The following is a 27,356-nucleotide window of genomic DNA, read 5'->3' as shown; positions in this document are numbered from 1 at the left end:
TCTGTGCCCCCCTGGGCAGGGGGGTTGGACTGCATGCCCTCTGGAGGTCCTTTCCAACCCCTACCAGTCTGTGATAAGCACTGCCCTGTTGAGCCCTGGGCTGGCCATGCAGCTGCAAAACCAGCTTTGCTTTTCAGGTGCCCACTGCAAAGGCTGCCCTGGCTCTGCCCTGCCCTGCCCAGCCTGCTCTCAGGGGGCACAGAGCTTCCCTGTGCACACCAGCACTGGACTCCAGCTCCCCTACCCACCCCAGGGCTCAGTACATCCATTCCCGTGGGCACTCAGAGCTGCTCCCTATTGCTGATACATCTGCATTGAGAGCTGGGAGCAGCATTCCCTGGAGAGGTGTCTCCACTCCTCCAGGAAAGGGAAACAAATTGTCTGGGAGCAAGGAAGAGGAGGAGGAGAGACTCTGTTCTGCTTCACCATGATCCCATGCTTTAAACCAGGAATGAGCTCCAGTACCTATTGCAGCTCTCCAGGGGCAAGTTGCTCTGGGGACATTTTCTGCCTTCATGACCTGTCCTCACCCCTTGCCTTCTACAGAGGGATACAAAGCAAGCTGGGGGTTGGTAGGTGGATACAGCCCAGAAATAGAAAGCAGGCAGCCACCAAAGAGCCTGAGGAAACATCTAAGATAACCCCAAGGGAATAAAGATCAATGTCAACAGATTGGCAGTCAAATCCCATAACCTAATTTCCCAGCAAGGGCTTCAGCTGAGTGATAGCATAGCACACCTGTGCAGGGACAGTGTGCCACAGTCCCATGCTGGCAGAGATAAGATGAGATAATGTGGCCAGAGGTGAAATCAATACCTGGGAAACATTGCAGGGAAACAAGATTGAGAGAGATCAAGGCACCACACTGGCACAGCCACAAGAGCCTGGTGAGGCACCGTGGCAAAGCAGAGGGGAAGCAGCCTGGCAGTGCCTGCCTGCCTTCCAACACTATCAGGTGACCTTATGAGAGATCCTCTTGCTTGCAGACCTTGTCCCACGAGAAGATGAGGCCCTCTTGGGTTACCTGATCCAAACCTCATGCTGCCTCCAGGAGCCACAGCAGGGAACCCACCTCGCCCTGCAGAGACCTCCCTTCTGCCTTGCCACCTGCAGAAGCAAAGAGCACTTCCCTGAAGTCCATCTGGGGCTTTGGCTTCCTCCCCAGGACTCTGCCTGCCCCAGAACTTCCATGGAGCTGAGGCAGCTGCTGGGCAACGTGGGTGAATCAGCAGAACAGCCTATTAATGTTCAAACCCATATCATGCAATTATCAGCCAGAGCAAGGGAAGAGCCATTTCAACACTTCTCCTGACACAAGGAAGCAGCAAGGCAAGGAACACTTCATGTCACTCACTTGGAGGCGCAGAGGCTTTACCTCTGCTGCGTGAGGACTGGCACAGTGCTCTTCAGCAGCAAGGAAGGCAGCAAAATAGGAACACAGAGCAGTTGTTGAGTGTTTGGATGGCAGTAGACAGAACCAGAGCCAAGGGAGGTTGTGGATGCCCCCTCCCTGGAGGTGTTCAAGGCCAGGTTGGATGAGGTCTAGTGGAAGGGGTCCCTGCCCATGGCAGGGGAGGTTGGAACTAGAAGATCATCCAAGTCCCTTCCAATCTAACCCATCCTATGACTCAGTAGCCAGGAAGGCAGAACCCTGGAGCAGCAGAAGGAAGAGAAGCAGGGTCAGGAGTGGTGCAGCCAGGAGGCTCCCCTTCATGCTGGGCATGACACTTATGGGATAGAGCTGTGAGGCACCTTGGGGCAGCTCCCCTGGCTGACCCAGAGCTGCTGCTGCCTGCCTGCAGACCACGGCTGGCCTGGGACTCTGCCTCAGCAAACCCAGGCCACCTGGGGCAGGCAGGCTGAGCACAGTGACAGCATCCAGCAGAGCTCATACACACAGAGACATTTGCAAAGGGGCTAAGGAGATGAGCCAAATGTTCCTGAGGAGCTGGGCTGCACTGCAGAGCATATGGGCTAAGATAAAAGCTGCTTTTAATAGCTCTGGGCTCGGTGATGCGTGCAGGACGTTTGGAGAGAGGCTGCAATAGCTTCTGATTCACCACCAAAACATTCATCTATTATGTAGCAGCAGGCAGAAGCCTTTATTTTACTAGGACAAGACTTATTCACTCAAGTTATTAATGGTGGAAGATGCTTTTGGTGTGCTGGGGTTTATCTGAGGTTTCCAGATCAGCACCAAACACCTGAAGTCAGTGCAGCAGAGAGATGTTGGCTCAGTTATTTCCTTCCCAGAGACAAAAACTGCCAACATGGGATTCCCTCAGCAGATTCATTTCCTCCATGAGACAATTCCTGCATGGCAGCATGTGGAAACTGAGCTGCTAGCTAATCACTGCAAGGGGCTTGCCTGAGGCCCCACTGCAGAGGGGCCCAAAGCCCATGGAGCACAACCCAGGCTGGAGCTGCCCCGCTGCTGGTGCTCCTCTGGACCTCCTCAAGGCTGGACAAGCTGCTGACAGACTGGCAGCCTACACTCAGGTCACTGAGACTAAGATCTTGCATGAGATTATGTCACAACAGCTGCTTTTTCTGTCCCTCTAGCCCCTAGAACAAGTCCTGTGTCACACCTAGCCATGCTTCTGGGTCATATCCCTTCCCACATTTACACCCATGAGAGAAGGAGCATTTAACCCTCCCAGGAATCACTGCCTCAGCAGAGAAAATGGCAATGCCCATGGAACCAAAGCTCTTCAGTGGCAAGGCACAAGTGCTACCAGCATGCTGCTGCCACCAGCTGATCTGACAAAGCTGACAGGAATCCTGAACTCCAAGCAGAGTCAGGGAGCCATGGCTGGCTGCAGGACCAGGGGCAACACGAATGAGAGGCAGTGCTGAGCTGTGATGCACAAACTCATTTGCTTAGGGCATTCTGCTGAGACATTCTTCTGACTGGGCCCTGATCAGCTAGAAATGGGTGAGAAGAGAGACCTGGGCACACCACCAGAGCACAGGGTAAGTGCAAGGCAGCACCATGGTGCAGCTACCAAAAAGCCAACCCCCAAGCCCCAGCAGTAAATGTCACTGTAAGGGAAGGAAAGCCTGGAACTGCCCAGGGTGGGGAGCCAGCTGCCCAGTAGGTGATCACCCATCACTAGGTGCCAATCAATCAAGGCTGAGAGCAAGCAGGTGCAGCCAATAGATGTTTGGATCATTCTCCCCCGGCCTCCTTTTACAAGGGAGAGAACAGACTGCGAGGCCTTGGGACACAGAGCAAGGTCCTCCCTGAACGTCCCCCAAGGTCACCCTGCCTTGGTAAGATGTCTTGTCCCGGTGCAAAGCCAGGGGCAGGACTTCTGCTCTTGCTGCCTAGCACAAACTGCAGCTGCAGGCATGGGGAACCAGCCATGGAGAACCAGCCATGGATGGAGCACTCTCAAACAGGGTCACTGCTCAGAGCAAGCACCACTAAGCCAGGAAGACAAACAGCAGGTGGAAAGGGAGCCTTTGGATTCACTGTGGCTGCTGGCAGAGAATGCATTCCAGTGATTCCTTCCTTCATTTCTGCAGTCTTGGGTTGCTGCACTTCTGTGGCAAACACAAATGTTTACAAACATCCCAACCTCTGACATCCTGTGAGCCTGTGAACTCAGATGGAGTGATAAAAATGCTTTGTCAGACACAATGAGGAGAATCAGATCTTCATTTGGGGAACTTACTGCCCAGTCACAATGGATGCCTGACTGGTGGGACTTCTGTTGGAAACTACCAACGTTCTTGTGGAGCTGGAGCAGCTCCTTGGATCACAAGGAAATCTACCAAGAATGGTCTGTGCAGTGAAAATACATTAGAACAGTTCAGGCAGAGCTCTACACATAAAGCTGGCCAGGAGGACCCAGCCCCATCACTATGTCATGGAGTCACAGAATCCTAGAATGGCTCAGCCTGGGAGGCACCTCAGAGATCAGCTATGGAGATCTTATTGTGGCCTTCCAGGATCCAAAGGGAGCTATGAGAAAATTGGGGAGGGACTTGTTAGTGATAGGACCAAGGGTGAATGGAACAAAACTAGAAGTGGGGAGATTGAGATTGGCTGTGAGGAAGAAGTTGTTCCCCGTGAGGGTGGTGAGAGCCTGGCACAGGCTGCCCAGGGAGGTGGTGGCAGCCTCATCCCTGGAGGTGTTTGCAGCCAGGCTGGATGTGGCTCTGAACAACCTGCTGTGGTGTGAGGTGTCCCTGCCCATGGCAGGGGGTTGGAACTGGCTGAGCCTTGAGGTCCCTTCCAACCCTGACAGTTCTGTGATCCTACTCCAACCTCCCTGCCAGAGCTGCCTTGCTGGGCTCTGCAGGCTGCTGAGTCGTGAGGACCTGATCTCCCTGGGGATGGCTTTGTCTCTCTGCCCTGCCCTCCTGCACCATGCCATCAGACTGGTCAGGTCTGTTTGTACCTGTTCTTCAGGACTCCCCATGCACCCTCTGCAGATTCAGCCTCTTGTTAGCCTCCAGCACCTGAGCAGTGAGCTTCAGCTGGGGCCAACCGAGCAGCTGGTCACCCCTGCTGCAGGCTGTCTGTTGCACAAGGGGAGCAGTGCTGTGCCCTAGAGGCTGCAGGGGACACATCACCGAGGCAAGCAGCGTTCCCCAGCCAGAATTACAGGCAGCCTGCCGTGGGAGAAGAAGAGGAACATAAGGAGATTGCATCTTTGGAGTGATGAGACAAGATTCTAATCTCAACTAGTTAATAAGAACCAGCAAAGTAGAGGACAGAAGTCTCCCAGCTATGCTGGGTTGAGACCTGTAATTAGTTCCTGGAGTATTTCCCTGAAAGCATCACTTTACATGGGCAGCAAAGCAAAAGGTACTGATTAATTGCAGCTCATTAAGGGGAAGTTGTTTAGTGATTAGGGAAAACGAATGCAGGCAGGGCAAGGCTGGTGCAGACAGGAATTCCACCCAGCTGAGTGTCACCCTCCCCACAGCAGCCAGTGCTGCTCAGGCAGAGGAGTGGCAATCCAGTGCTGACCCAGGGGGACAGGCAGGCAGAGCACACCTTCCAGCTGCCCTGAAAGAAATCTTCTGCAGCAAACACAACCACCAGGCTGGGCTACCAGTGCCCAGCTCCACACACAAGCTGGACACCTTCCTGTCCCATCTATATGGGACTGTGGCCAGCAGAGCCAGGGAGGTCCTGCCCTGGTGAGACCTCAGCTGGAGTATTGCATCGAGTTCTGGGCTCCCCAGCTCAGGAGGGACAGGGATCTGCTGGAGAGAGCCCAAGGGAGGGCTCCAAGGATGATTAAGGAATTGGAGCATTTGCCCTATGAGGAGAGGCTGAGAGCCCTGGGGCTGTGCAGTCTGGAGAGAAGACTGAGAGGGATCTGATCAATGTCTATCAATAGCTGAGGGCTGGGGGGCAGGAGGGAGGGGACAGGCTCTGCTCAGCTGCACCCTGGGACAGGACAAGGGGCAATGCATAGAAACTGCAGCACAGGAGACTCCAGCTCAACATGAGGAGGAACTTCTTCCCTGTGAGGGTCCCAGAGCCCTGGAGCAGGCTGCCCAGAGAGGTTGTGGAATCTCCTTCTCTGGAGCTTTCCATCCCCATCTGGATGTGTTCCTGTGCTGGATTCTGTGGTGCTGCTCTGGCAGGGGGCTTGGACTCCATGATCTCTTTGGGTCTCTTCCAACCCCTGATATCCTGTGAGCCTGTGATATAAAGCACTGCTGTCCTCTCTAGAGTAACTGCATACACACAGCACCTGTGCTTGTGCTGGCACTCTAGAGAGCTCAGCTCTGGTACTCCTTGTGCAGATGTAAGGGAAGTCAGACTTCCCTAAACTGTATGCACAAACAAATATCCCAAGCAAGGTATTGCCAGCAAGGATTTAATAGCATAAGAGATCCCAAATTTGCTCTTTGGCCATTTTGGGAGAGGAAGTTTGCTGTGGATGAGAAGGACAGAAAAGGGACTGAAAAGAGAGGGGAAATAAAGCTCTGGGATGTGCTGGATGGAGGCATGGAAAAATTACCCTCACTCCCCTCAGCTAGAAGGTTGGCAAACTGCTTATTTTCCTCTCCCTTTCTGCATGGAACAGGAGTGCCTGCAGAGAAATCAAATCTCTTCCAGCCAGTCTGGCTTCCTTCTGTTGGAGGCAGCAGCCATGGACAGAGCAGCCATGGACAGAGCAGCCATGGACAGAGCAGCCATGGACAGAGCAGCCATGGAGCAGCAAAGGTTCACACAGCATTGCTCAGGCTCTTCCCCACAGCTGGCTGCCAGGGATCCCCAGGACCTGACAGCAGAGCTAGGCAGTGGTCAGCCACAACCCCCAGTGCCAGGTAAGGCAGTGGGGAACCATTTTGTCCTGTGGTAATTGTCTAGCAAATGGTTTTCTGCAAAAGCAGGCACCAAAGCCTGGGAAAATCTGGGTCTGGAATTTGCAGCTGAGTTAGGACTTGTAACTCCCAGCAGCTACCACAAGTGTAAAAGCCACATGAAAATACACCAGCCTCCTTCCCACAGGGCCACTGCCGGAGCTGCCCACGAAAAGAAAACGAAAGCAGCCTGCAAACTTCACCCAAGTAAATTCTTCTCTTTGTTCTGAATGGCCACACTGTGCTCCCAGGCCTTCACCCAGCCAGCTAAGAGCTTCTTTATGCTTCCAGCCTACTCTGTTTTTCCCAGGCACACACAAATGAAAGGGCTGTGTGAATTATTAACAGATGACAGCAGAGAGCTAGCCAGGTATTCCAAACTCTTCTGTCTCTTCCTCCTACGTGAATTCCTCAGCAGGGCTTGCAAAGTCAGGCTTCTAACTGCTCCCATCCCTCACACCCACGGGTAGAGCCCGCTCAGTAACCTGGGCAGAGCTAAAGGCTTCTCTACATCCCTTCCTTTCTCCTTTCTTATCCCGGGAGAGCATTTGACCTGACCTTGACCTGGGGGGCTTCACACCTTGTTCTGAAGGGCACTTAGTGAATCGCTTTGGAGCCTTTCCCCTCTGACTGCCTTCCCAGCAGCAAGCTCATGCGGAGCACGGCACAGTCCGGGGGGAGCAGAGCCACAGCTTACTTGTGAGCTGGGAGAGGCAGGAGCAGGACACCTGAAAACAGACTAGAGCTTTGGCCACGTTAAGATGTCAACCATCATTTCACGTTGAAAGCAAGTCCTGTCTACTGCAAACACTTCATCCAGGCCCTCCTCCTCCACCCCCACCCGCCCGACCCCCCCAGCAAAGAGGCGAACAGGACACCACATGAATCCAGCACCACTGCTTGAGAGCATGCTTGGTGTTTACACAGAGGTACAAACCCACACTGCTTCAGTCCATTCACATCATTTAATCTCACATACATTCTGAATTGGTCAAACCAGCTCTGCAAACCCAATGTAAGGCATAAAAACCTATGTGACACAAGCTGGCATCAGTGCAACCCACAGAGAGTTTGAGAACTGACTCCTGAAACTGGAGCTGGAGTAGGAAGCTTTGGAAACAGCAACGAGCTGGGCTCCAGGTCACCCTAAACGAGCAGGCACTTTCCTACTGACCTCAGAATTTAAATCCACACATTTCAAGCTGTCATCAGACAAAGAAAGGACTGCTCCAAAAGGGACAGGCAAAGCACAGCACAAACAGGGGAAGGCAAGTTTCCCACAGCGGAGCAGACAGCTCCCGGTGACGCCACAGGGAACTACCTGCAAAAACATAAACCAGAAGAGCCTCTTTGGCTTGCATTTTCGACTCCACTTCACAGACAGACTGCTCCTTGCAACTGCCATCAGAATGGACAAAAGCAGCACAGAACAGCAGCAGCAGCTCCTGCTTAAAGGAACGATAAGCACAGCACATTCCCCCCTGCCCCAGCCAGCTCCGAGTGCTCCAGACTAAGCCACAGAAACTGAACAGTGAGCTCTCAAAAGACAGGACATGGTGTGCTCCAGGAGCCACAGAACCAGGAAGAGTACTTACAAGGTTTCTTAAACAAATTGATCATGCCTACAGTTTCAGACGAAGTCGGAGAAACTCCAGACCTGATCTTCTCTGAGGGAGAAAGAAAAGCCATGGAATTACCAATGAGCAGGGTTTGCTTGGCTTGCTCTGCTGGGGATGTGCAGAGGGCTCTGAAGGGCACGCTGCAGCGTGGCAGGAAGGCTGTGGGAAGAGGCTCCTTTGTGTCCTCCAGCACTCTGCTGCCCTTCAGCACTCTCCCCGTGGAAAACGCTCCGGCAGGTTTTTAACTTGCAAGGTGATTGCAGGCTGAGAGCTAAGGCCTGACCATTCCTGCCATGTCCACTTGGTAACTGGTTTCTAGAAGTGCCTTCTGCTCAGTCTTCCCCAGCAAAAACCAGCTTACCTTCTCCACAGGGCAGACAAGGCACACCTGCAACAGTAGGCAGCTCTTGAGGGGGCTGTGAGTAACAGCAGTGGGTTTTGAAAAGGCAGAACAATCCTGTCACTGTATCACCAGGAATGGTTTTCACCTTTGCAAGAGCAGTTTCATGCCATTAATTACCATGAAATCTGGAGGCTGCCTTTTCCAGGACTACTGTTTGCTGAGGCATCCTATGGATGGAGACAAGCATTTGAGCATAAAAGAGGCAACAACGATGCAAATCCCTGCTAGAGAGAAGTGAGTGTTGAATATAAAAGCTTTAGAAAGGCTTCATTATGCAGTTCTCAGTCAGCACCAGCTGAGCCAAAGCCTACTACAGTGCCTCTCTGTGCTCTGGAGAAAGCTTCCCCTCGCAGAGGTGCCACACTTCCATGAAGGGATCTTTGCAGCCAGGCTCTGAGGTCTGCAGTTTGGTGTACAAGTGAGTGGTCTGATTTGCAAATCCCCCAGGAGCCTGGCAGTGCAGTGGAACCCTCTGGAGGAAATCAAGGCTTTAATGCTGCCTTTTCCATGGCATGTGCTCACAACCATCTCTCACAAGCTTTACCAAAGAGCAGCAACAAGTGGCTGGCCTTGGGCCCTCAGATCCCAAAGGTGTTTGGGAGAGATTGGCAGACAATGAACCAGGCTAAAAGCAAACACTTCAGTGGAGGGCAGGAAGCTTCTGAAGGGACACAACAGGTGGGATGTTATTTAGAGGAAGCACATCCCACAGGCAAGAAAAAGAGCTCTCAAGAAGTGTAGCTGGGCTCATCTCTCATTTGTCCCTGAAGTGCTGGAGGTCCAAAAGGAAAACCTCTGAAGCCATCAGAAGAAGTCTGGCAACCTGTGTCCTTTGCAGTGGTACATACACAGTCCTCCACCTCCAGTCTGCTCCTTCAGACAACAACCAGCAAGGCTGCCTGCTGCCCACTGAGTGAACTCTGAGAAGTCAGATTGGTTTCTTTGCAGCTGAACAGCCCCAAGGGCACACTCCTCAGCAGCAGCAAACCCACAAAGGGTCAAAGGGAGATGTGCACCTCGGCCCCAGAGGAAGCAAAGCACCTACCAGCCGTGACACAACCTTCTGTAGGCAGGCAGGGAACAGGACTTTCCCAGACCCTTCAACACAGCACCTCCCTGAAGCCCTGGTTGTGTGCAAGCACAGACAAAATGATCATTTTCTCGTGTTCCCACCACAACTCTCAGCTGGGAAGAAGCCTCTCTTGTATTGATCAACATCCTTGCTCCAAAGTGAAACCTGGGAGGTGCTGCTGCTTTTCTCTTGAGCCACAAAGTGTCTCTGGCTTTGTCTTACCTGCGAGCAGCTGCATCTCTACCAGGTTGTCTCAACTAAACAACTTCTCTTGCTGTGATTTTCACGTTTCAGGATAAATTCTGTCACACAACCAGCCCAGGAATATAAAAACAGTTGAGCAGCTGGAAGAGTAGAGCTGAATAAGCAGTGCTACAGCCCAGGGATGCAGTTAGCAGTCGTGAGGTCACCTCACACCTCAACACTCATGAAGTTCTTCTGCTCACTCAGATCACTTCACCTTCAGAAGTAGACACAGCACAAATTGCCACAGCAGTTTAAAGAGACAGAAGCATTCCCAAGGCTTTCACTGATGAATAAAAATGAACACAGAACTATTAATAACACCAAGCCCTACCCTTAAATGAACACAGAACAACCCCAGCCCCGGAGCAGGCTGCCCAGGGAGGTGTGGAGTCTCCTTCTCTGGAGACTTTCCAGCCCCAGCTGGATGTATTCTTGTGCAGGCTACACTGGGTGACCCTACTCTGGCAGGGGGGTTGGACTGGATGAGCTCTGGAGGTCCCTTCCAGCCTCTAATGTACTGTGAGACTGTGATGTCCTACCCTTAAGTGAACACAGAACAGCACCAGCATCTCCTACCCCTAAAGGAGCACAGAACAGCACCAGCATCTCCTACCCTTAAGTGAACACAGAACAGCACCAGCATCTCCTACCCCTAAAGGAACACAGAACAGCACCAGCATCTCCTACCCCTAAAGGAGCACAGAACACCACCAGCATCTCCTACCCCTAAAGGAGCACAGAACACCACCAGCATCTCCTACCCCTAAAGGAGCACAGAACAGCACCAGCATCTCCTACCCTTAAGTGAACACAGAACAGCACCAGCATCTCCTACCCCTAAAGGAGCACAGAACACCACCAGCATCTCCTACCCTTAAGTGAACACAGAACACCACCAGCATCTCCTACCCCTTAAGTGAACACAGAACAGCACCAGCATCTCCTACCCTTAAGTGAACACAGAACAGCACCAGCATCTCCTACCCCTAAAGGAGCACAGAACAGCACCAGCATCTCCTACCCCTTAAGTGAACACAGAACAGCACCAGCATCTCCTACCCCTTAAGTGAACACAGAACAGCACCAGCATCTCCTACCCTTAAGTGAACACAGAACAGCACCAGCATCTCCTACCCCTAAAGGAGCACAGAACAGCACCAGCATCTCCTACCCTTAAGTGAACACAGAACAGCACCAGCATCTCCTACCCTTAAGTGAACACAGAACAGCACCAGCATCTCCTACCCCTAAAGGAGCACAGAACACCACCAGCATCTCCTACCCCTTAAGTGAACACAGAACAGCACCAGCATCTCCTACCCCTAAAGGAGCACAGAACAGCACCAGCATCTCCTACCCCTTAAGTGAACACAGAACAGCACCAGCATCTCCTACCCTTAAGTGAACACAGAACAGCACCAGCATCTCCTACCCCTAAAGGAGCACAGAACACCACCAGCATCTCCTACCCTTAAGTGAACACAGAACACCACCAGCATCTCCTACCCCTTAAGTGAACACAGAACAGCACCAGCATCTCCTACCCTTAAGTGAACACAGAACAGCACCAGCATCTCCTACCCCTAAAGGAGCACAGAACAGCACCAGCATCTCCTACCCCTTAAGTGAACACAGAACAGCACCAGCATCTCCTACCCCTTAAGTGAACACAGAACAGCACCAGCATCTCCTACCCTTAAGTGAACACAGAACAGCACCAGCATCTCCTACCCCTAAAGGAGCACAGAACAGCACCAGCATCTCCTACCCCTAAAGGAACACAGAACAGCACCAGCATCTCCTACCCTTAAGTGAACACAGAACAGCACCAGCATCTCCTACCCTTAAGTGAACACAGAACAGCACCAGCATCTCCTACCCCTAAAGGAGCACAGAACAGCACCAGCATCTCCTACCCTTAAGTGAACACAGAACAGCACCAGCATCTCCTACCCCTAAAGGAGCACAGAACACCACCAGCATCTCCTACCCCTTAAGTGAACACAGAACAGCACCAGCATCTCCTACCCCTAAAGGAGCACAGAACAGCACCAGCATCTCCTACCCCTTAAGTGAACACAGAACAGCACCAGCATCTCCTACCCCTAAGGGAGCACAGAACAGCACCAGCATCTCCTACCCCTAAAGGAGCACAGAACACCACCAGCATCTCCTACCCCTTAAGTGAACACAGAACAGCACCAGCATCTCCTACCCCTAAAGGAGCACAGAACAGCACCAGCATCTCCTACCCCTAAAGGAGCACAGAACAGCACCAGCATCTCCTACCCCTAAAGGAGCACAGAACAGCACCAGCATCTCCTACCCCTAAAGGAGCACAGAACACCACCAGCATCTCCTACCCCTTAAGTGAACACAGAACAGCACCAGCATCTCCTACCCCTAAAGGAGCACAGAACAGCACCAGCATCTCCTACCCCTAAAGGAGCACAGAACACCACCAGCATCTCCTACCCCTTAAGTGAACAAAGAACAGCACCAGCATCTCCTACCCCTAAAGGAGCACAGAACAGCACCAGCATCTCCTACCCCTAAAGGAGCACAGAACAGCACCAGCATCTCCTACCCCTAAAGGAGCACAGAACAGCACCAGCATCTCCTACCCCTAAAGGAGCACAGAACAGCACCAGCATCTCCTACCCCTAAAGGAACACAGAACAGCACCAGCATCTCCTACCCCTAAAGGAACACAGAACAGCACCAGCATCTCCTACCCCTAAAGGAACACAGAACAGCACCAGCATCTCCTACCCCTAAAGGAGCACAGAACAGCACCAGCATCTCCTACCCCTAAAGGAGCACAGAACAGCACCAGCATCTCCTACCCCTAAAGGAGCACAGAACAGCACCAGCATCCCCTACCCCTAAAGGAGCACAGAACAGCACCAGCATCTCCTACCCCTAAAGGAGCACAGAACAGCACCAGCATCTCCTACCCCTAAAGGAGCACAGAACAGCACCAGCATGCCCTACCCCTAAAGGAACACAGAACAGCACCAGCATCTCCTACCCCTAAAGGAGCACAGAACAGCACCAGCATCTCCTACCCCTTAAGTGAACACAGAACACCACCAGCATCTCCTGCCCCTAAAGGAGCACAGAACAGCACCAGCATCTCCTACCCCTAAAGGAGCACAGAACAGCACCAGCATCTCCTACCCCTAAAGGAGCACAGAACAGCACCAGCATCTCCTACCCCTAAAGGAGCACAGAACAGCACCAGCATCTCCTACCCCTAAAGGAGCACAGAACAGCACCAGCATCTCCTACCCCTAAAGGAACACAGAACAGCACCAGCATGTCTTACCCTTCCATCTTTCTCCTGGCTTTACAGATGAAGAGTGAATTAAAGAGGGAGGGAACAAAAAATGTTCCCTCCCTCCTCACCCCCTCCAACCTACTCTGAGTGTGTGTGGTTGCAGCTGCAGACCAAGGAGCAACTGTGGCATTTGTGGTGCTTCAGAAGCATCTTGTGCTGTAGGATGAGGGCAAATGGCTTCAAACTAGAGCAGAGCAGATTTAGAGTGGATGTTAGGAACAAGTTCTGCACCATGAGGGTGGTGGAACACTGGAACAGGTTGCCCAGGGAGATTACTGGGGTCCCATCCCTGGAGATAATCAAGGTGAGGATGGACAGGGCTCTGGACAACCTGATCTAGCTGAGGATGTCCCTGCTGGCTGCAGAGGGGTTGGACTGGAAGACCTTTGGATGTCCCTTCCAACCCAGAGCATTCTGTGATCCTGTGCCTGTTGAAGCTGGTGGTGGCAGTGTGACAGGTCTCCTCACCAGGTATCCTGGAGTTCCAGCTTTTCTTACTCTGGGTATCCACAGCCTCTTCTTTCTTTGCCGAGGGAGAGATGCAGTTATTAACTTCTCATCAAACTGGCAAGCAACATAAAAGCAAAACCCGGTGCCACGTGGTCTGGCAGTGCTGGTGTTAAGGCTTCCCTGGGGGTGCAGAGTAGGAGAGGAGAGGAAGATTCAGGTGACCAAAGATGAATGAACAGCTGTAGAGGGAACTAGAAAGGAAAGCTGGGGACAACACTAGATGAAACCAGTCTGGATCTCCATCAGACTGGGACTGTCTGCCAGGGAGGTGGTGAGTCCCCAAGCCTGGATGTGTTTGAAGGTGGTTTGGATGTGGTGCTTGGGGCTATGGTTCAGGGGTGAACTTTGCAGGGTAGAGTTCATGATTGGACTTGGTAATGCTGAGGGTCTTTTCCAACCTGAATGGTTCTGTGATTGACTCCATCTGTGCAGCCAAGGGCTGAGCTCTTTTGCTGTTTTAAGACACAGCCAACCCCAGAGATCCTGCTTTGCTGGAACAGAGAGGAGCACAGCAGTGGAGAGCTAATAAAAGAGAGTTCTAGATGTCAGGAGTGCTCCAAAAGCAGCTTCCTGAGCTAATGCTTGCTACTGCCAGCCCTAAAAGGCAGTTGGTCTCTCAGCAGATACAGATTGCCATCACTGACTCATCCACCCTGCGCCTTCAAGGCAGGCTGATGAAGGAAGGGCTGACAGAAGGAAAAGAGGAAGGAGGAAAGCAGGGAGGCAGAGGGGATTTAAACAGGCTTAGCTAGATGTGGATCCTAAATAAAGATCACAGCCACTGCTCTGTGGCTGGGGGGACTTCTGAAGTGGAGGTCACAACATGAGCAGAAGAATGGCAGTTTGTGAGCTTGCACAATGACTTTCCTGGAGACAGCTTTCAGCAGTGTTTTAACTCTTAAAGCCACCACTGCAGAGTGCTTCCAAGCTTCTGGGAAGCAGAAGGAGAAGCTGGCACCTGAAAATCCTCCCTCCACCATCTTATTTAATGCAAACAACGAAGTCTTTCCCCCAGAAGTCTTTCTGCTGCTTGTACACCCTGCTGCCACCACCAGAGCCAAGCACCCAGGAGACAGATGAGTAGCCTGGATCTGCTCTGTTGCACTGACATGAGAAACACCATGGGTGGGATGATCTTGGATGGTCTTGCACATCTACCTCTTAGTTCACACAGAACAGAAACCTTCCAAGCCAGAGGGAGCACTGCTAGCTTCTGCTGCTCTGAGTGCTCAGCATAGAGCAGATTTCCTTGCAGGCTAAGAGGCACTTCAGTCTCCTTAGGGAATGTGTTAGGAATGTCAGTGTTCAGTTCCTATTCTTTCCACCTTGCAACTGCTTGGAGTCCTGCTCATCCAGACATTTCAGTATCCCTTCATTCTGACCCATTCCTACCATCTTTGAGGTGACTGAATTGGAGTCCTGCCCATCCCCAGCTCAGTACAGACACCACAAAGCCTACAGGGACTTCCTTTGTGGGCCCAATGTGACTCCCAAGCTGTTCAGCTACAGGCAATGACAAATGCCTTTCATTTTCCTGAGACAACCTCTTCAAAACCTGTTTTCTAACCTGTTCACTTTAAAGCTGCTGGGCAAGATTGCTGGGCAAGGGGCTAGTTTCCATCAGGGATATGCCTAAGATGCCTCCAGCCTATGTAATAACACTTTAGCTAGCAGAAGTAGAATATACAGCTGGCATTGTTCTCACTGATGATGTATGCAGCCAAGACACCAAAACCCCACCTGAGGAACTCAGTTTAATTCATCCTCAATCAACCTCCTGGAAAGCACAAGAATTTCCTTTATGACCCAGCTTCCCTGCCAACACTGGAGATTCCTTCAGGCAGCTTTCCTTTTATAGCTTCAGAGAGGAAATCCCACAAGTTTGGGGATAGGGAAGATGATCATTGCAGTCTTTAAAGGCAGTTTGCAGTGCTAGACTTTAATTTTTGCTGTGAGACTGAAAAAGAATCAGAGGAGTGAGGTTGATGAGGAGCTCTCTGAGAGAAAATGTTGCCAGGGAAAGTTTAGATTCAGCACCTGGAAAAGTTTGTCAACAAAGCCTATTAAACCACTGGAGACACACAGGAAGTGCAAGGACCTTCACCTTGACAAGGTAGGGGGTTTGCACTTAAAAGACAAAATAAAGTGAAGACAGAATTGCTTCTCAGCACCAGTTTCTAGGACTCTCTTGGTGGGAGAATACCAGAATCAAGCTGAACATTGCTGCAGCTTGAAATGAGGGGGGAGAAGGGGGAATGAAAGAAAAGGGAGACAAAAGAAGGTGGCTGGGGAGGGACTGCTCAGGATCTCAGGCAGTGATAGGACTAGGGGGAATGGAATGAAGCTGGAGGTGGAGAGATTCAGGCTGGAGGTGGGGAGGAAGTTCTTCCCCATGAGAGTGGTGAAGCCCTGGAATGGGTTGTCCAGGGAGGTGGTTGGGGCCCCAGCCCTGGGGGTGTTTAAGGCCAGGCTGGCTGAGGCTCTGGCCAGGCTGATCTAGTGTGGGGTGTCCCTGCCCATGGCAGGGGGTTGGAACTGGCTGATCCTTGTGGTCCCTTCCAACCCTGACTGATACTATGGTATTATGATACTAAATCAAATCCTGCTGTAGAAAACCTGTAACAGAGACTTCCCACACAAATGCTTGGATCTTGCCAGCCCAGGTGGGCAAATAAGCACCAGAAAGACACTGGGAGCCCCACCTGCAGCACAAGCAGCCTCAGCAGCTCACAAACTCTCAGACACAGGCAGGGGCAGATTCCTTGCAGCAATTTCTGAGGAGCAAGGAAGCTTCCTCAGCAATGAAATGAAAATGTGTTCTGTCTCTTTAATTTACAGCCCCCAAATGCTCCTGTGTACAACACCTGAAGCAGCAGTAGCTCAGAGTGAGCACTGTGGTTAGCAGGACTTCCAGCTGCAGCCATGGGGTTTGGTGGGTGGTTTGGGTTTCAAATGTTGCTGGAAGCAGTAGGACAGCACAAGACATTCATAGAGCCACTGAGATTTTGGAAGTGCAGCCAGTAGGTCTGGGGAAGTTCTCCTCCTGCTCTGTTCTGCCTTGCTGAGACCACACCTGCAATACTGTTTTGGGCTCCCCAGTTCCAGAGAGACAGAGAGCTGCTGGAGAAAAGTCCAAGGGAGAGCCAGGAGGATGCTTAGGGGACTTGAGCATCTCCCCTGGGAAGAGAGACTGAGAGCCCTGGGGCTGTTTAGCCTGGAGAAGAGAAGGCTGAGAGGGATCTGATCAATGTCTATCAATAGCTGAGGGCTGGGGGGCAAGGGGAGGGGGCCAAGCTCTTTTTGGTGATTCACACTAATAGGACAAGGAACAACAGGTTCAAGCTGGAACATAAGAAGATTTCAGCTCAACATGAGGAGAAACTTCTTTAGAGTGAGGGTGGCAGAGCCCTGGAGCAGGCTGCCCAGAGAGGTTGTGGAGTCTCCTGCCCTGGAGCCTTTCCAACCCCACCTGGATGCATTCCTGTGGGGTCTGCCCTGGGTGATGCTGCTCTGGCAGGGGCTTGGGCTGGATGATCTCTGGAGGTCCCTTCCAACCTCTGATGTACTGTGATGCTGTGAAACCAAACACAAGGTTAAGCTGCCCTGAGTTTTAAATCAGCATTCAGGGAGTAGAATGCCTCACATCTCAGACTGCTTTGGAGCTGTGCAGGAGCAGTACTGTGAGGGCAGGACTGGTATTAGATGATAACATCTTTAATATGTCCAGATGAGAGCAAAATGCAGTAGGTCACACCCCCAGGGCTCTGCAGGGGCCTATAACAAGAGAGTCACAGAGTGCAGAGCTCATTTTCCATCTCCGTGCCTGCATTCCTTCCTCTTCTCACTGCTGGAAACAACTAATCCTATCCCATATTTATGTAGCAAATACTGTAAATCCTATTTGCAGTGTCTCTGTTTAACACCAGGAGCAAGCAGTGCTATTCATGAACACTGCCTTAATGCTGTTAAACATTACAGTGCTTTGCACTGTATTACAGTGAAGTGCCCTGAATTACCTCCCTGAATGCATTGGCTCCCAGGCTTCACATTTCACCAAGGAGTCAACAGCTACATGAACAGGCTCAGCAAAAATCCTTTCACTGCCTGTGGTACATAGGAGTGTTGTAATCATAGTATAGAATTATATGCAGTATAATATAGGTAGAAAAAGAGAGGAGTAGGATGACAATGATAATAATTATAGTAATGATAGTAATACTACTAATAATAATTATTATCATCATTATTATTGTTATTATTAGTCACCTGGAGCACTGCATCCAGCTCTGGAGCCTTCAACACAGGAAGGACATAGACCTGATGGAGCAGGTCCAGAGGAGGGACACAAAAATGATCAGGGACTTGGAGCAGCTCTGCTGTGAGCACAGGCTGAGGGAGCTGGGGGTGTTCAGCCTGCAGAAGAGAAGGCTCTGGGGGGCCCCTAAAGCTGCCTGACAGTACCTGAAGGGCTACAAGAAGGCTGGAGAGAGGCTGTTTGCAAAGGCCTGCAGTGATAGGGTGTGGGACAGCAGTTTGAAATGAGAGAAGAGATTTAGATTGGATGTTAGGAGCAAGTTCTTTACACTGAGGGTGGTGGAACACTGGAACAGTTGCCCAGGGAGGTAGCTGAGGCCCCATGCCTGGAGATGTTCAAGGGCAGACTCAGCAAGGCTCTGGGCAGCCTGATCTAGTGGAGGATTTCCCTGCTGAGTGTAGGGGCTTGGACTGGATGACTATAAACCTGAATTCCTGAGTAGTCTTTAAGATCCAAATCTGCATTTCAAAACTTCCATGCAGGGGAAAACCACACCAAAAAAAACCCCAAAAACCCCAAAGCTGTAGGGATTCCTTTAGCTGACCCAGTTGTGAAAGTACTGCAGAAAGTATAAATCCACCTTTTGCCCTCAGATAATTTTGCCTACAGCACTCTTCATTGGTTGGACACTGAGCTGTTGGAGAGCAGTGAAGGGGAAAAGGACCTGGGGGTCCTGGTGGGTGGAAGGCTGACCATGAGCCAGCAATGTGCTCTGGTGGCCAAGAAGGCCAATGGCATCAGGGGGTGGATTAGAAGGGCTGTGGTCAGTAGGTCAAGAGAGGTTCTCCTCCCCTTCTACTCTGCCCTGGTGAAGCCACATCTGGAACACTGTGTCCAGTTCTGGGCCCCTCAGGGCAAGAAGGACCTCAGGGAACTGCTTGAAAGACTCCAGTTTAGAGCCATCAAGATGCTGCAGGCAGTGGAAGATCTTCCTCATGAGGAGAGCCTGAGGGAGCTGAGGGCTCTGCAGCTTGGAGAGGAGGAGCCTGAGGGTGACCTCATTGCTGTTGCTAAAGCTGTGCAGGGGCAGTGCCCAGAGGCTGGAGCCAGGCTCTGCTGGGGGATGCCCAATGCCAGCACAAGGGGCAGGGGTGGAAGCTGAGGCAGAGGAAGCTCCATGGAAACAGGAGGAAGAATTATTTCCCTGTGAGGGTGACAGAGCCCTGGAGCAGGCTGCCCAGGGGGTTGTGCAGTCTCCCTCTCTGGGGATATTCCAAACTCTTCTCCCAGGCAGCCAGCACCAGAACAAGAGGACACAGTCTCAGGCTGCACCAGGGGAGGTTTAGGCTGGATGTTAGGAAGGAGTTCTATACAGAGAGTGATTGCCCCTTGGAATGGGCTGCCTGGGGAGGTGGTGGAGTCACCATCACTGGAGGTGTTCAGGAGGAGACTCGATGGGGTGCTTGGTGCCATGGGTTAGTTGATTAGGTGGGGTTGGATGATAGGTTGGAGGCAATGATCTTGAAGGTCTCTTCCAACCTGGTCATTTCTATTTCTATTTCTATTTCTATTTCTATTTCTATTTCTATTTCTATTTCTATTTCTATTTCTATTTCTATTTCTATTTCTATTTCTATTTCTATTTCTATTTCTATATCTATTTCTATTTCTATTTCTATTTCTATTTCTATTTCTATTCTATTCTACTCTATTCTATATCCCCCCTCCCCTTTTTGGTGTTTTTTTGTCTGCTTGTTTTGGGGGTTTTGGTGTGGGTTTTTTTAGGATTAAAAGCAAAAAGTGTAACTTGCAGGGAAACTGAAGTCTCTGGAGTAGCAGGATAGAGGAGCACCACCAAATAAGAGTCTGAAGTCTCTGGAGAAACAGGGCAGAGGGGCACCAACAAACATGAGGCTGAACATTTTAACCTAGAAATGGTAAAATGAGCTGGAAAAAGAGGGGAGAAAAAACCACCCCCCACACATTTTTATTAAAACCAAAATTAGACTTCAGTGAACTTGACCACCACAACATTTACAGAAGATTTCCCACCAGGAGGGTATGTAGGGAAAGCTAAATCCTTATTCATAGCACAAATGATTTCCCAAGCAAATGTTGGTCCTATTTTCTGCAGCCTGTTCTAACACCAGGATCTGGGGGTGGGTTAGGAAAGAACACTGGATACAGGGGGAGGGGGGGAAGTGTAGCTTTAGTTCTCTTGAAAATAAAATGAGCTGCAGATGCTACCCAGAAATGTGTCTTGCCTCCTCTATTTATGACATTCACAGCAGCCAGCTGGGAGGGGAGGGTGTCAGTGGCCACTCTGGGAGGCTGCTCTTTGGGTGTTTGCATTTTAAGCCAAGGGGCATTGCATTTCACTGGGCACAGCAGAACATGTCTCATCTGGACAGTGCCACAGTGCAAGTAGAAAGGAAACCTCTTCAAAGGAAAAGAGAAGGAGGACAGCTCAGAATCTCTGAGTGTCTTACGCACAAGCAGGGTGGAAATAGGAGGTTAGAGAGAGCACCTGGGGAGCATCCTGCCTCCACTGAGCACTTTCCACTGGTGCTGGCACACTGCACACCGACCTGCTCTGGAAGAATAGAAACATGTCCTACCCATAACACATTAGCTTGCACCATCACACATCCTGGTGCTCCAGAAACAACTTCAGCTGAGGTGTGGTAGGTTTTGGTGGCAGAAAAATGTCCTCATGGCTGTGACCACCTCAGGAAAACAGAACCTACTGTTCTCAACAACCACCCAAGGTCTTTCAGCTTGGTCATTCCAGGAGAGCTGTCAGTAGCTGTTTATCATGGGGTCTTTTGCCACAGGACACAGGCCAAACACACAGTTTGGCAAGACAGGCAGGACTTTTGGCTAGCTAATAACTCACACTGGAACAGGTTGCCCAGGGAGGTGGCAGAAGCCCCAGCCCTGCTCTAGTGTGAGGAGTCCCTGCCCGCGGCAGGGGGGTTGGAGCTGGATGATCCTTGAGGTCACTTCCAAGCCTGACAGTTGTGGGATTCTGAGGCAGTATTGGCTGGGACAGATTCTCTAAGCCACGTGAAACAACTTGGAATAAGAAAACTATGTTGGGTTGTTTGCAAAGTGAAACAGGGGCAGTCCCTGATGAACACATCTGCCCTGGGACCACATGCCAGCATGGCTGCTTTAGAAAGACATCATGGCCTATCACTTGCAATTGCAATGCTCTCCCCTGGGGGAAAGAAAAAGAAAGAGAGAGAGAGAAAAGAAAAAAAAGATATTAAAAAAAAAAAAAAAGAAAAAAAAAAAGGAAAATGGAAAAATGGAAAAGGAAAAAATAGTAAAAAGAAAAAGAAAGAGTAAAAAAGGAAATAGTAAAAAGAAAAAGAAAAACTTTAGAAGGGGGAAAAGGAAAAAGGAAAAAAAAAAGGAGAAAGGGGAAAGGGAAAAGGGAAAAAGAGAAACAGAAAAAAGATAAAAGGAAAAAAGGAAATAAAAAGAAAAAAAGGGGAAATGGGAAAAAAGGAAAACAAAAAAAAGAAAAAGGAAGAAACAGGGGAAAAAGGAAAAAGAAAAAAGGGGGAAGGAAAAAGGAAAAAGGAAAAAGAAAAAAGAAAAAAAGAGGAAGGAAAAAGGAAAAAGAAAAAGGAAGATAGGGAAAAAGGGAAAAGAAGGAGAAAAGGAGAAAAGGGGGAAAGGGGGAAAGGGGGGAAAAGGGGCAAAGGAATAAAGGGAAAAAGGAATAAAAGGAAACAGGGGCAGAGGGGGGAAATTGGGGAGAGGGAAAAAGGGACAAAGGGAAAAATAAAAGAGGAAAAAAATGAAAAAGAAAAGAAAATGTGAATGGAGCAAACTTTGCTGCTGCCATTCCGCTTGCAGAGAGCCCTGCAACAGTTGTCAGAAGAGAAGCTTCCAAGGCAGCAGAGCTGTAAAGGTTCTACAGACCAAACCAACCCCGAAGCTGGCAGAAGGGAGAAGGCTGCAGAGGTGCTCTGGCAGCAGCCTGAGCGGTGGTCTGTGATAGCACCGGCCCCAGTGGCAGCAGTCCACACACACTCTGTGTCTGCCTGGGCAAAACCAGAGCTGCTTGCTAGGCTCTGCATGGCTGAGAATACCTCCAGTGGTTGAAAGGAAAGCAAAGATTTGCTTCTGTGCAGAGGATTTGTTTCCTTCCCCCCCCCCCCCAGAGTATAGACAAAAGCTAGACAAGAATCAGTTTTAAGCACAGGAACACTTGGATTGAATATCCAAAGCTGATCTTTTGCTGTTGCTCAGTCAGAGCATGCAGGTTCAGACCAGCACTTGAGCCTTCGGTTATCCAGAGTTTGCCTTCACCTCAATGAATTAAGTGAAGGCATCACTCAGAGTGCTACAAGGACCAGCAGGAAAATGTTGCCTTACCTTTGGGTTAGGTGGAGTGTGGCACTCTCTGCTCTCACACAGTCCTGCCCCCTCCCTGCAGCGGGGGTCTTGCTCCAGCAGAGCGATCTCAAACCAGGAGCCAGTGCTAGGGACCAGCAGTTAACATCCTTCTCCTCCCAGGCTCTCTAGGCACAAAAGGCAAAGGCAGAGTTTTAGTTCACCTGTGCCAGCCTGGTCTGTGAGGGTTTCTGTTTGTTTTCCTTCTTTTGAGGGGCAATTAGAAGCTGAGCAATTCCTGTCCTGTAGATGGCTTGGGATGGATGCAGCCTAAAAGGGAGAAAAATAAAGCGGGGGGGGGGGGGGGAGGGAAAGACCTTGCAACCTGAGAAATTTTCATTAGCTTCAGGTTTCCCTCGGAGGCCTTAACACAAAATGGTCTTTCTTTACCCTTTCTACCCAGTGAAACAGCAACACTTTCTTGTTTTCCCTTCCAAGCCCTCCCAAGCCTGCAGTTCTGCAGCAATTATATCTCAGGACAAACCTCTCACTGTTTATACTGAAGCTTGGGGAGGGTGGGGGGGGGTTGAAGTGAAAATGCAGGACTGGCCTCTAGCTTCTCCAAAGGGAGGGGAAAAAATGATATCTAATAATTGAGAGCTGACCAAAACTTGGCTTTTTCTCCTCCCAGCAGAATATGCACCCCAAAACAAAGTGGTTTTTAAATGATTTTCTGGAAAAGAAAAAACAAAGCAAAGGAAAATGTCAAACCCCAAGCAAACAGAAAAACTAAATAAACCCCCCCAACAAAACCAAATAAAAACCCCAAAACAAAGCAAAAAAAACCCCAGAACCCAACCAACCAAACAGAAAACCCAAACCAAACCCCAGCAGGAGCTGGACACAGAGCTGCTGGAGTTGCCCTGGAGGAGAGGAGGCTCAGGGGAGACCTCATTGCTCTCTACAGCTACCTGAAGGGAGGTTGTAGCCAGGTGGGGGTTGGTCTCTTCTCCCAGGCACCCAGCACCAGAACAAGAGGACACAGTATCAAGCTGTGCCAGGGGAGGTTTAGGCTCAAGGCTCAAGGTGAGGAGAAGGTTCTTCACTGAGAGAGTTGTTTGCCATTGGGATGTGCTGCCCAGGGAGGTGGTGGAGTCCCCAGCCCTGGAGGTGTTCAGGAGGGGATTGGATGTGGCCGTTGGTGCCATGGTCTAGCCATGAGGTCTGTGGTGATAGGTTGGACTCAGTGATCTTTGAGGTCTCTTCCAACCTTGGTGATGCTGTGAGACTGTAAGTGAGTCCAGAGGAGGCCACAAAGATGCTCCAAGGGCTGGAGCAGCTCTGCTGTGAGCACAGGCTGAGGGAGCTGGGGCTGTGCAGCCTGGAGAAGAGAAGGCTCTGGGGGGACCTCAGAGCTGCCTGCCAGGAGCTGAAGGGATCCTGCAGGAAGGCTGCAGAGGGACTTCTCCTCAGGGTGTCTGCAGACAGGCCCAGGGGGAATGGTTTGAAGCTGAGGCAGAGCAGGGTCAGAGTGGAGCTGAGGAAGAAGTTGTTCAGTAGATATTCAAAACTTAGCTGGACAGACTCCTGGGCAACCAGCTGGATGTGACCCTACTGGAGCATGTGGGCTGGACTTAGAGTTGTCTCTCAGGCTCAGCCAGTCTGTGATTATGTGAACATGGAAGAGAAGAAACCAGGACAATAATTTCCAGGGTAGGAAACAAACCCAGGAAAACTTTTTCCCCTTTTGTTCCTCTTACAAGCACAACTCTGTTTATCAGAAGCCAAACACTGGCATGAGTAATCAGGATAAAGCTGGATTTACCCCCACAGACCTGCAGGACAATCACTGCTGACATTGTGATTCCCCTGGGCCAGGCAGACACCATCAGAAAGTCATCTCTCCAGTCAAGGCTGCACAGGGAAAATGGAAATCCATGCAGAAAGACTGAGAGAGAAGGAAGCTTTGCTCTCCCAAACTGAGAGGCAGGAGCAGGCTTCTCAGAAAAGCTTTCCAGGTCTCAATGTGAGAATGGTTGATTTTGCAGTGCCAAAGCCACACAGAGCCACTGCAGCTGCATCTCCTGCTGCCCTCTGACCCCCCCAGCACAGCCAGGGGCACTGGGGGTGATGAGATTGGCACAGGTGCCTAGCAAAGCTGCTTCTAAAGATGCTGAGGGATATATGCATGAGTAGATGAAACCCTGAGCTGCACATTACTGAGGATAAAGCTCCTTGCCTAGGCTCAGGGCAGCCTGATCTGGTTGAGGATGTCCCTGCTGACTGCAGGGGGTTGGGCTGGATGACCTTTTGGAGGTCCCTTCCAGCCCAGCCCATCGAGAGGCTCTGTGATGTAGGTGCACTGCAGCAGGCAAGCAGGTGCATTTCTGCAGGGCACTACCACCCCACAGAGCCCTGGCACAGCCTCAGCAGGCTGGAGTTTCACCTTCACTGTGTTGAACATCAACCATACCCAAACAAAAACTGTTCCTCTCCCTGTGTGGTAGGATGCCAGGGAGAATTCCTCTATCCAGTCCAGCTCCCTGAGCATGCCTGGCTAACCTCAGCCTGCCCTAGGCACAGGGAGCTTGCTCAAAGAGTCCCCCTTAGGGCAGGGTTCAGCCATGCCTAACACTGGCAGAACTGAGGTGTAAAGTGGCAAGGGATGAGTGAGAAGCCAGCCTCTTCCTGGGCTTTGGCTGCTCTTCCACACCCTTTAGAGCCAACACTGCCTTCAGAAATTGAAAGCACTGCTCTGTGGTTACAAGCATCCTTCCTGACTGCATCTCCACACCAGTTCCAAACACAGCTATAAAACCCTGTTGCAACATTCCCTGCCCCTTTATTTGCTCTAAATTGAATCTGCACTGCAGGCTGCACAGTTGCTTGTGGAGTAGGATCCTGCTCCACGAGAGCCAAAGTGAAAAGAGCTTGAAATGGAAAAGAAAACAAGGAAGAGAAAAGCCTTAGAAACTTCTTCTTGGGTAATGTCACATCACAAGGTGCACAGACAGCCCAGCCCTCCTGGAGCAATGAAGTCTGACCTCAGTGTAGATCCAAGGCTAGAAGGGAAAGGGAATTTTCTTGAGCTGCCTCCTCCCTCTGTGGAGAAATCACCAGCCACTGACTGCAGGTTACTTGCCTGTGCAGACATTAATTTGCTGCCTGCCTTGGAAGCTGCAGAAAAGCCCTGTCTAAACATAAATCATTCATGAACCACCTCACCTCACCCCTGGGTAACTAGAGAGGCACACAAGCAGCACTCTGCATGGGTAGGAAGTCTTCCAGTCAGCAACGCCACGCACCAGCAGGCAGCAAACACAAGAGCATCCATCCTGATGCTGTAGCAGATAGCTTTTGACAGGCTTTGTGTTTTCATCCCAGCCACCACAGGTCACTGGTGGCAAAAAGCAGAAGCCTCTGAGGACAAGCAAGGACACAGTTACACAGCTGAGAGGGAGATCCCTGTCTTGTCTCTTTGTTTCATCCCAGGCTTGCCTGGAGCACTTGACAGAAGCAAAACACATTTGCTGCCTTTAAGAACACAAAGTCATTGTGTCTCAGCTGGTAAATGATGCAAGACTGTTAACAGAGGTCATCAAGGTTCATCCTGTGGCTTGCAGCAGAGTCAGACAAGGAAAAGGCACAGGGGAGAAGCTTCTGCTACATGAAGTAAGGAGTGGTCACAGGCCCCAAGCACCCAGAGCCAGGTCTGGTGAGTTGCAGGTTGTGGCATTTGAGAGCAGCTTCTGCAGTCCCTAGTACAAGAAATTGAGCTGCTTCAAATGGCCCTAATCACTGCAGGTTCCTAGTGGCACCAGAAGCACAGCAGCTCTTTAAGGGGAATCCAGAGGAGGCAGGATGGTGGCTTCACAAGACCTCCCCAAGCTGATGTTCAGCACACAAGCATCACCACTGAGGGGTGTCTCACAGCTTCATTGCCACCCTTGCCTGAGAGCAGGGCAGGAGTTACTCAGTGCTCTCTCCTCTCTAGGTAAGTAGCAACATGGGAGTGACATTGGGCACAGGAGAGCACACAGCCACAAAGCATTGTTCAAGATGCTCAGAAGCAGTTCAGTCATCTGGGATTTGTGATGCTGGTGTCTTGGCACAGCAGGGAAGGAAAAATGGAGCAATTGCATCCTGCAGCATTTCAGTCTGCTCTTTCTTGGTGGTGTGTGGATAACCAAATGCTCCCTGGGCTACTAGGGATTAAAAACTCCAGCTCATGTATGGAGCTAGATTTGTCCCTAGCAGCTCCATGGAGAAAGAGCTTGGAGTGCTGGTGGGCAGCAAGTTCTGCATGGGACAGCAATGTGCCCTTGGGGCCAAGAGAGCCAATGGCATCCTGGGGGGCAGCAAGAAAAGTGTGGCCAGCAGGGCTGGGGAGGTTCTGCTCCCCCTCTGCTCTGCCCTGCTCAGACCACAGCTGCAATCCTGTGTCCAGTTCTGGGCTCCCCAGCTCAAGAGAGACAGAGACCTGCTGGAAAGAGTCCAAGGGAGAGCCAGGAGGATGCTTAGGGGACTTGAGCATCTCCCCTGGGAAGAGAGACTGAGAGCCCTGGGGCTGTTTAGTCTGGAGAGGAGAACGCTGAGAGAGGGATCTGATCAATATCTATCAATAGCTGAGGGCTGGGGGGCAAGTGGAGGGGGCCAAGCTCTTTGCAGTGGTGTGCAGGAATAAGCCAAGGAACAATGGAGAGAAACTTGAACAGAGAATGTTTCAGCTCAACATGAGGAGAAACTTCTTGACAGTGAGGTTGGCAGAGCCCTGGAGCAGGCTGCCCAGAGAGGCAGTGGAGTCTCCTGCCCTGGAGCCTTTCCAACCCCCCCTGGATGCATTCCTGTGCAGACTGCCCTGGGTGATGCTGCTCTGGCAGGGGGGTTAGAGTGGATGATCTCTGGAGGTCCCTCCCAACCTCTAATGTTCTGTGGTGCTGTGAGAGAACTCTGCAGTAGAGGAGTTGTTGGAACAAATGAGCAGGGAGGCAGAAGTGCCAGCTCCAGAAGCTGCCTGTAGCTCCCGACAGCAGGACACATGGGGGATCTGCAGTGGAAACAAAAGCAGGTGAGCAAAGCAGAGAGCTGCTGCTGGCCCACCCCAAGCAGCTGAATCATTTGGCTAAATTTGGGAATGTTCTTCTCACCACCTATTTTTAAATGAAATGTCTAAGAAGCTTTCACTCCATTTCTGTGGCCTCTATTTCAGTTCCCCAGAAGCACCACAACAC

General features: G+C 50.9%; 1 protein-coding gene across 3 annotated transcripts in view; it reads right to left on the bottom strand.

Moving 5' to 3' along the window:
* CRACD (capping protein inhibiting regulator of actin dynamics) overlaps positions 1–27,356 on the bottom strand; it is a 111,388-nt gene that overhangs the window by 40,558 nt on the left and 43,474 nt on the right. For all 3 annotated transcript variants that reach the window (XM_068137730.1, XM_068137729.1, XM_068137728.1), the window contains exons 2-3: positions 22,168–22,313; positions 7,929–8,000 (exon numbers count right to left, since the gene is read on the bottom strand). In XM_068137730.1, the coding sequence (XP_067993831.1) occupies positions 7,929–7,953 (25 nt within the window). In that variant the 5' untranslated portion in view covers positions 7,954–8,000; positions 22,168–22,313. The remainder of the gene's footprint in view (positions 1–7,928; positions 8,001–22,167; positions 22,314–27,356) is intronic.

Source organism: Melanerpes formicivorus, unplaced genomic scaffold, assembly GCF_026170545.1.
Source record: "Melanerpes formicivorus ecotype bairdi unplaced genomic scaffold, bMelFor1.0.p_v2 SCAF_4, whole genome shotgun sequence".
Classification (NCBI taxonomy): Eukaryota; Metazoa; Chordata; class Aves; order Piciformes; family Picidae; genus Melanerpes; species Melanerpes formicivorus.
This window is presented reverse-complemented; position numbering and strand designations above follow the sequence as displayed.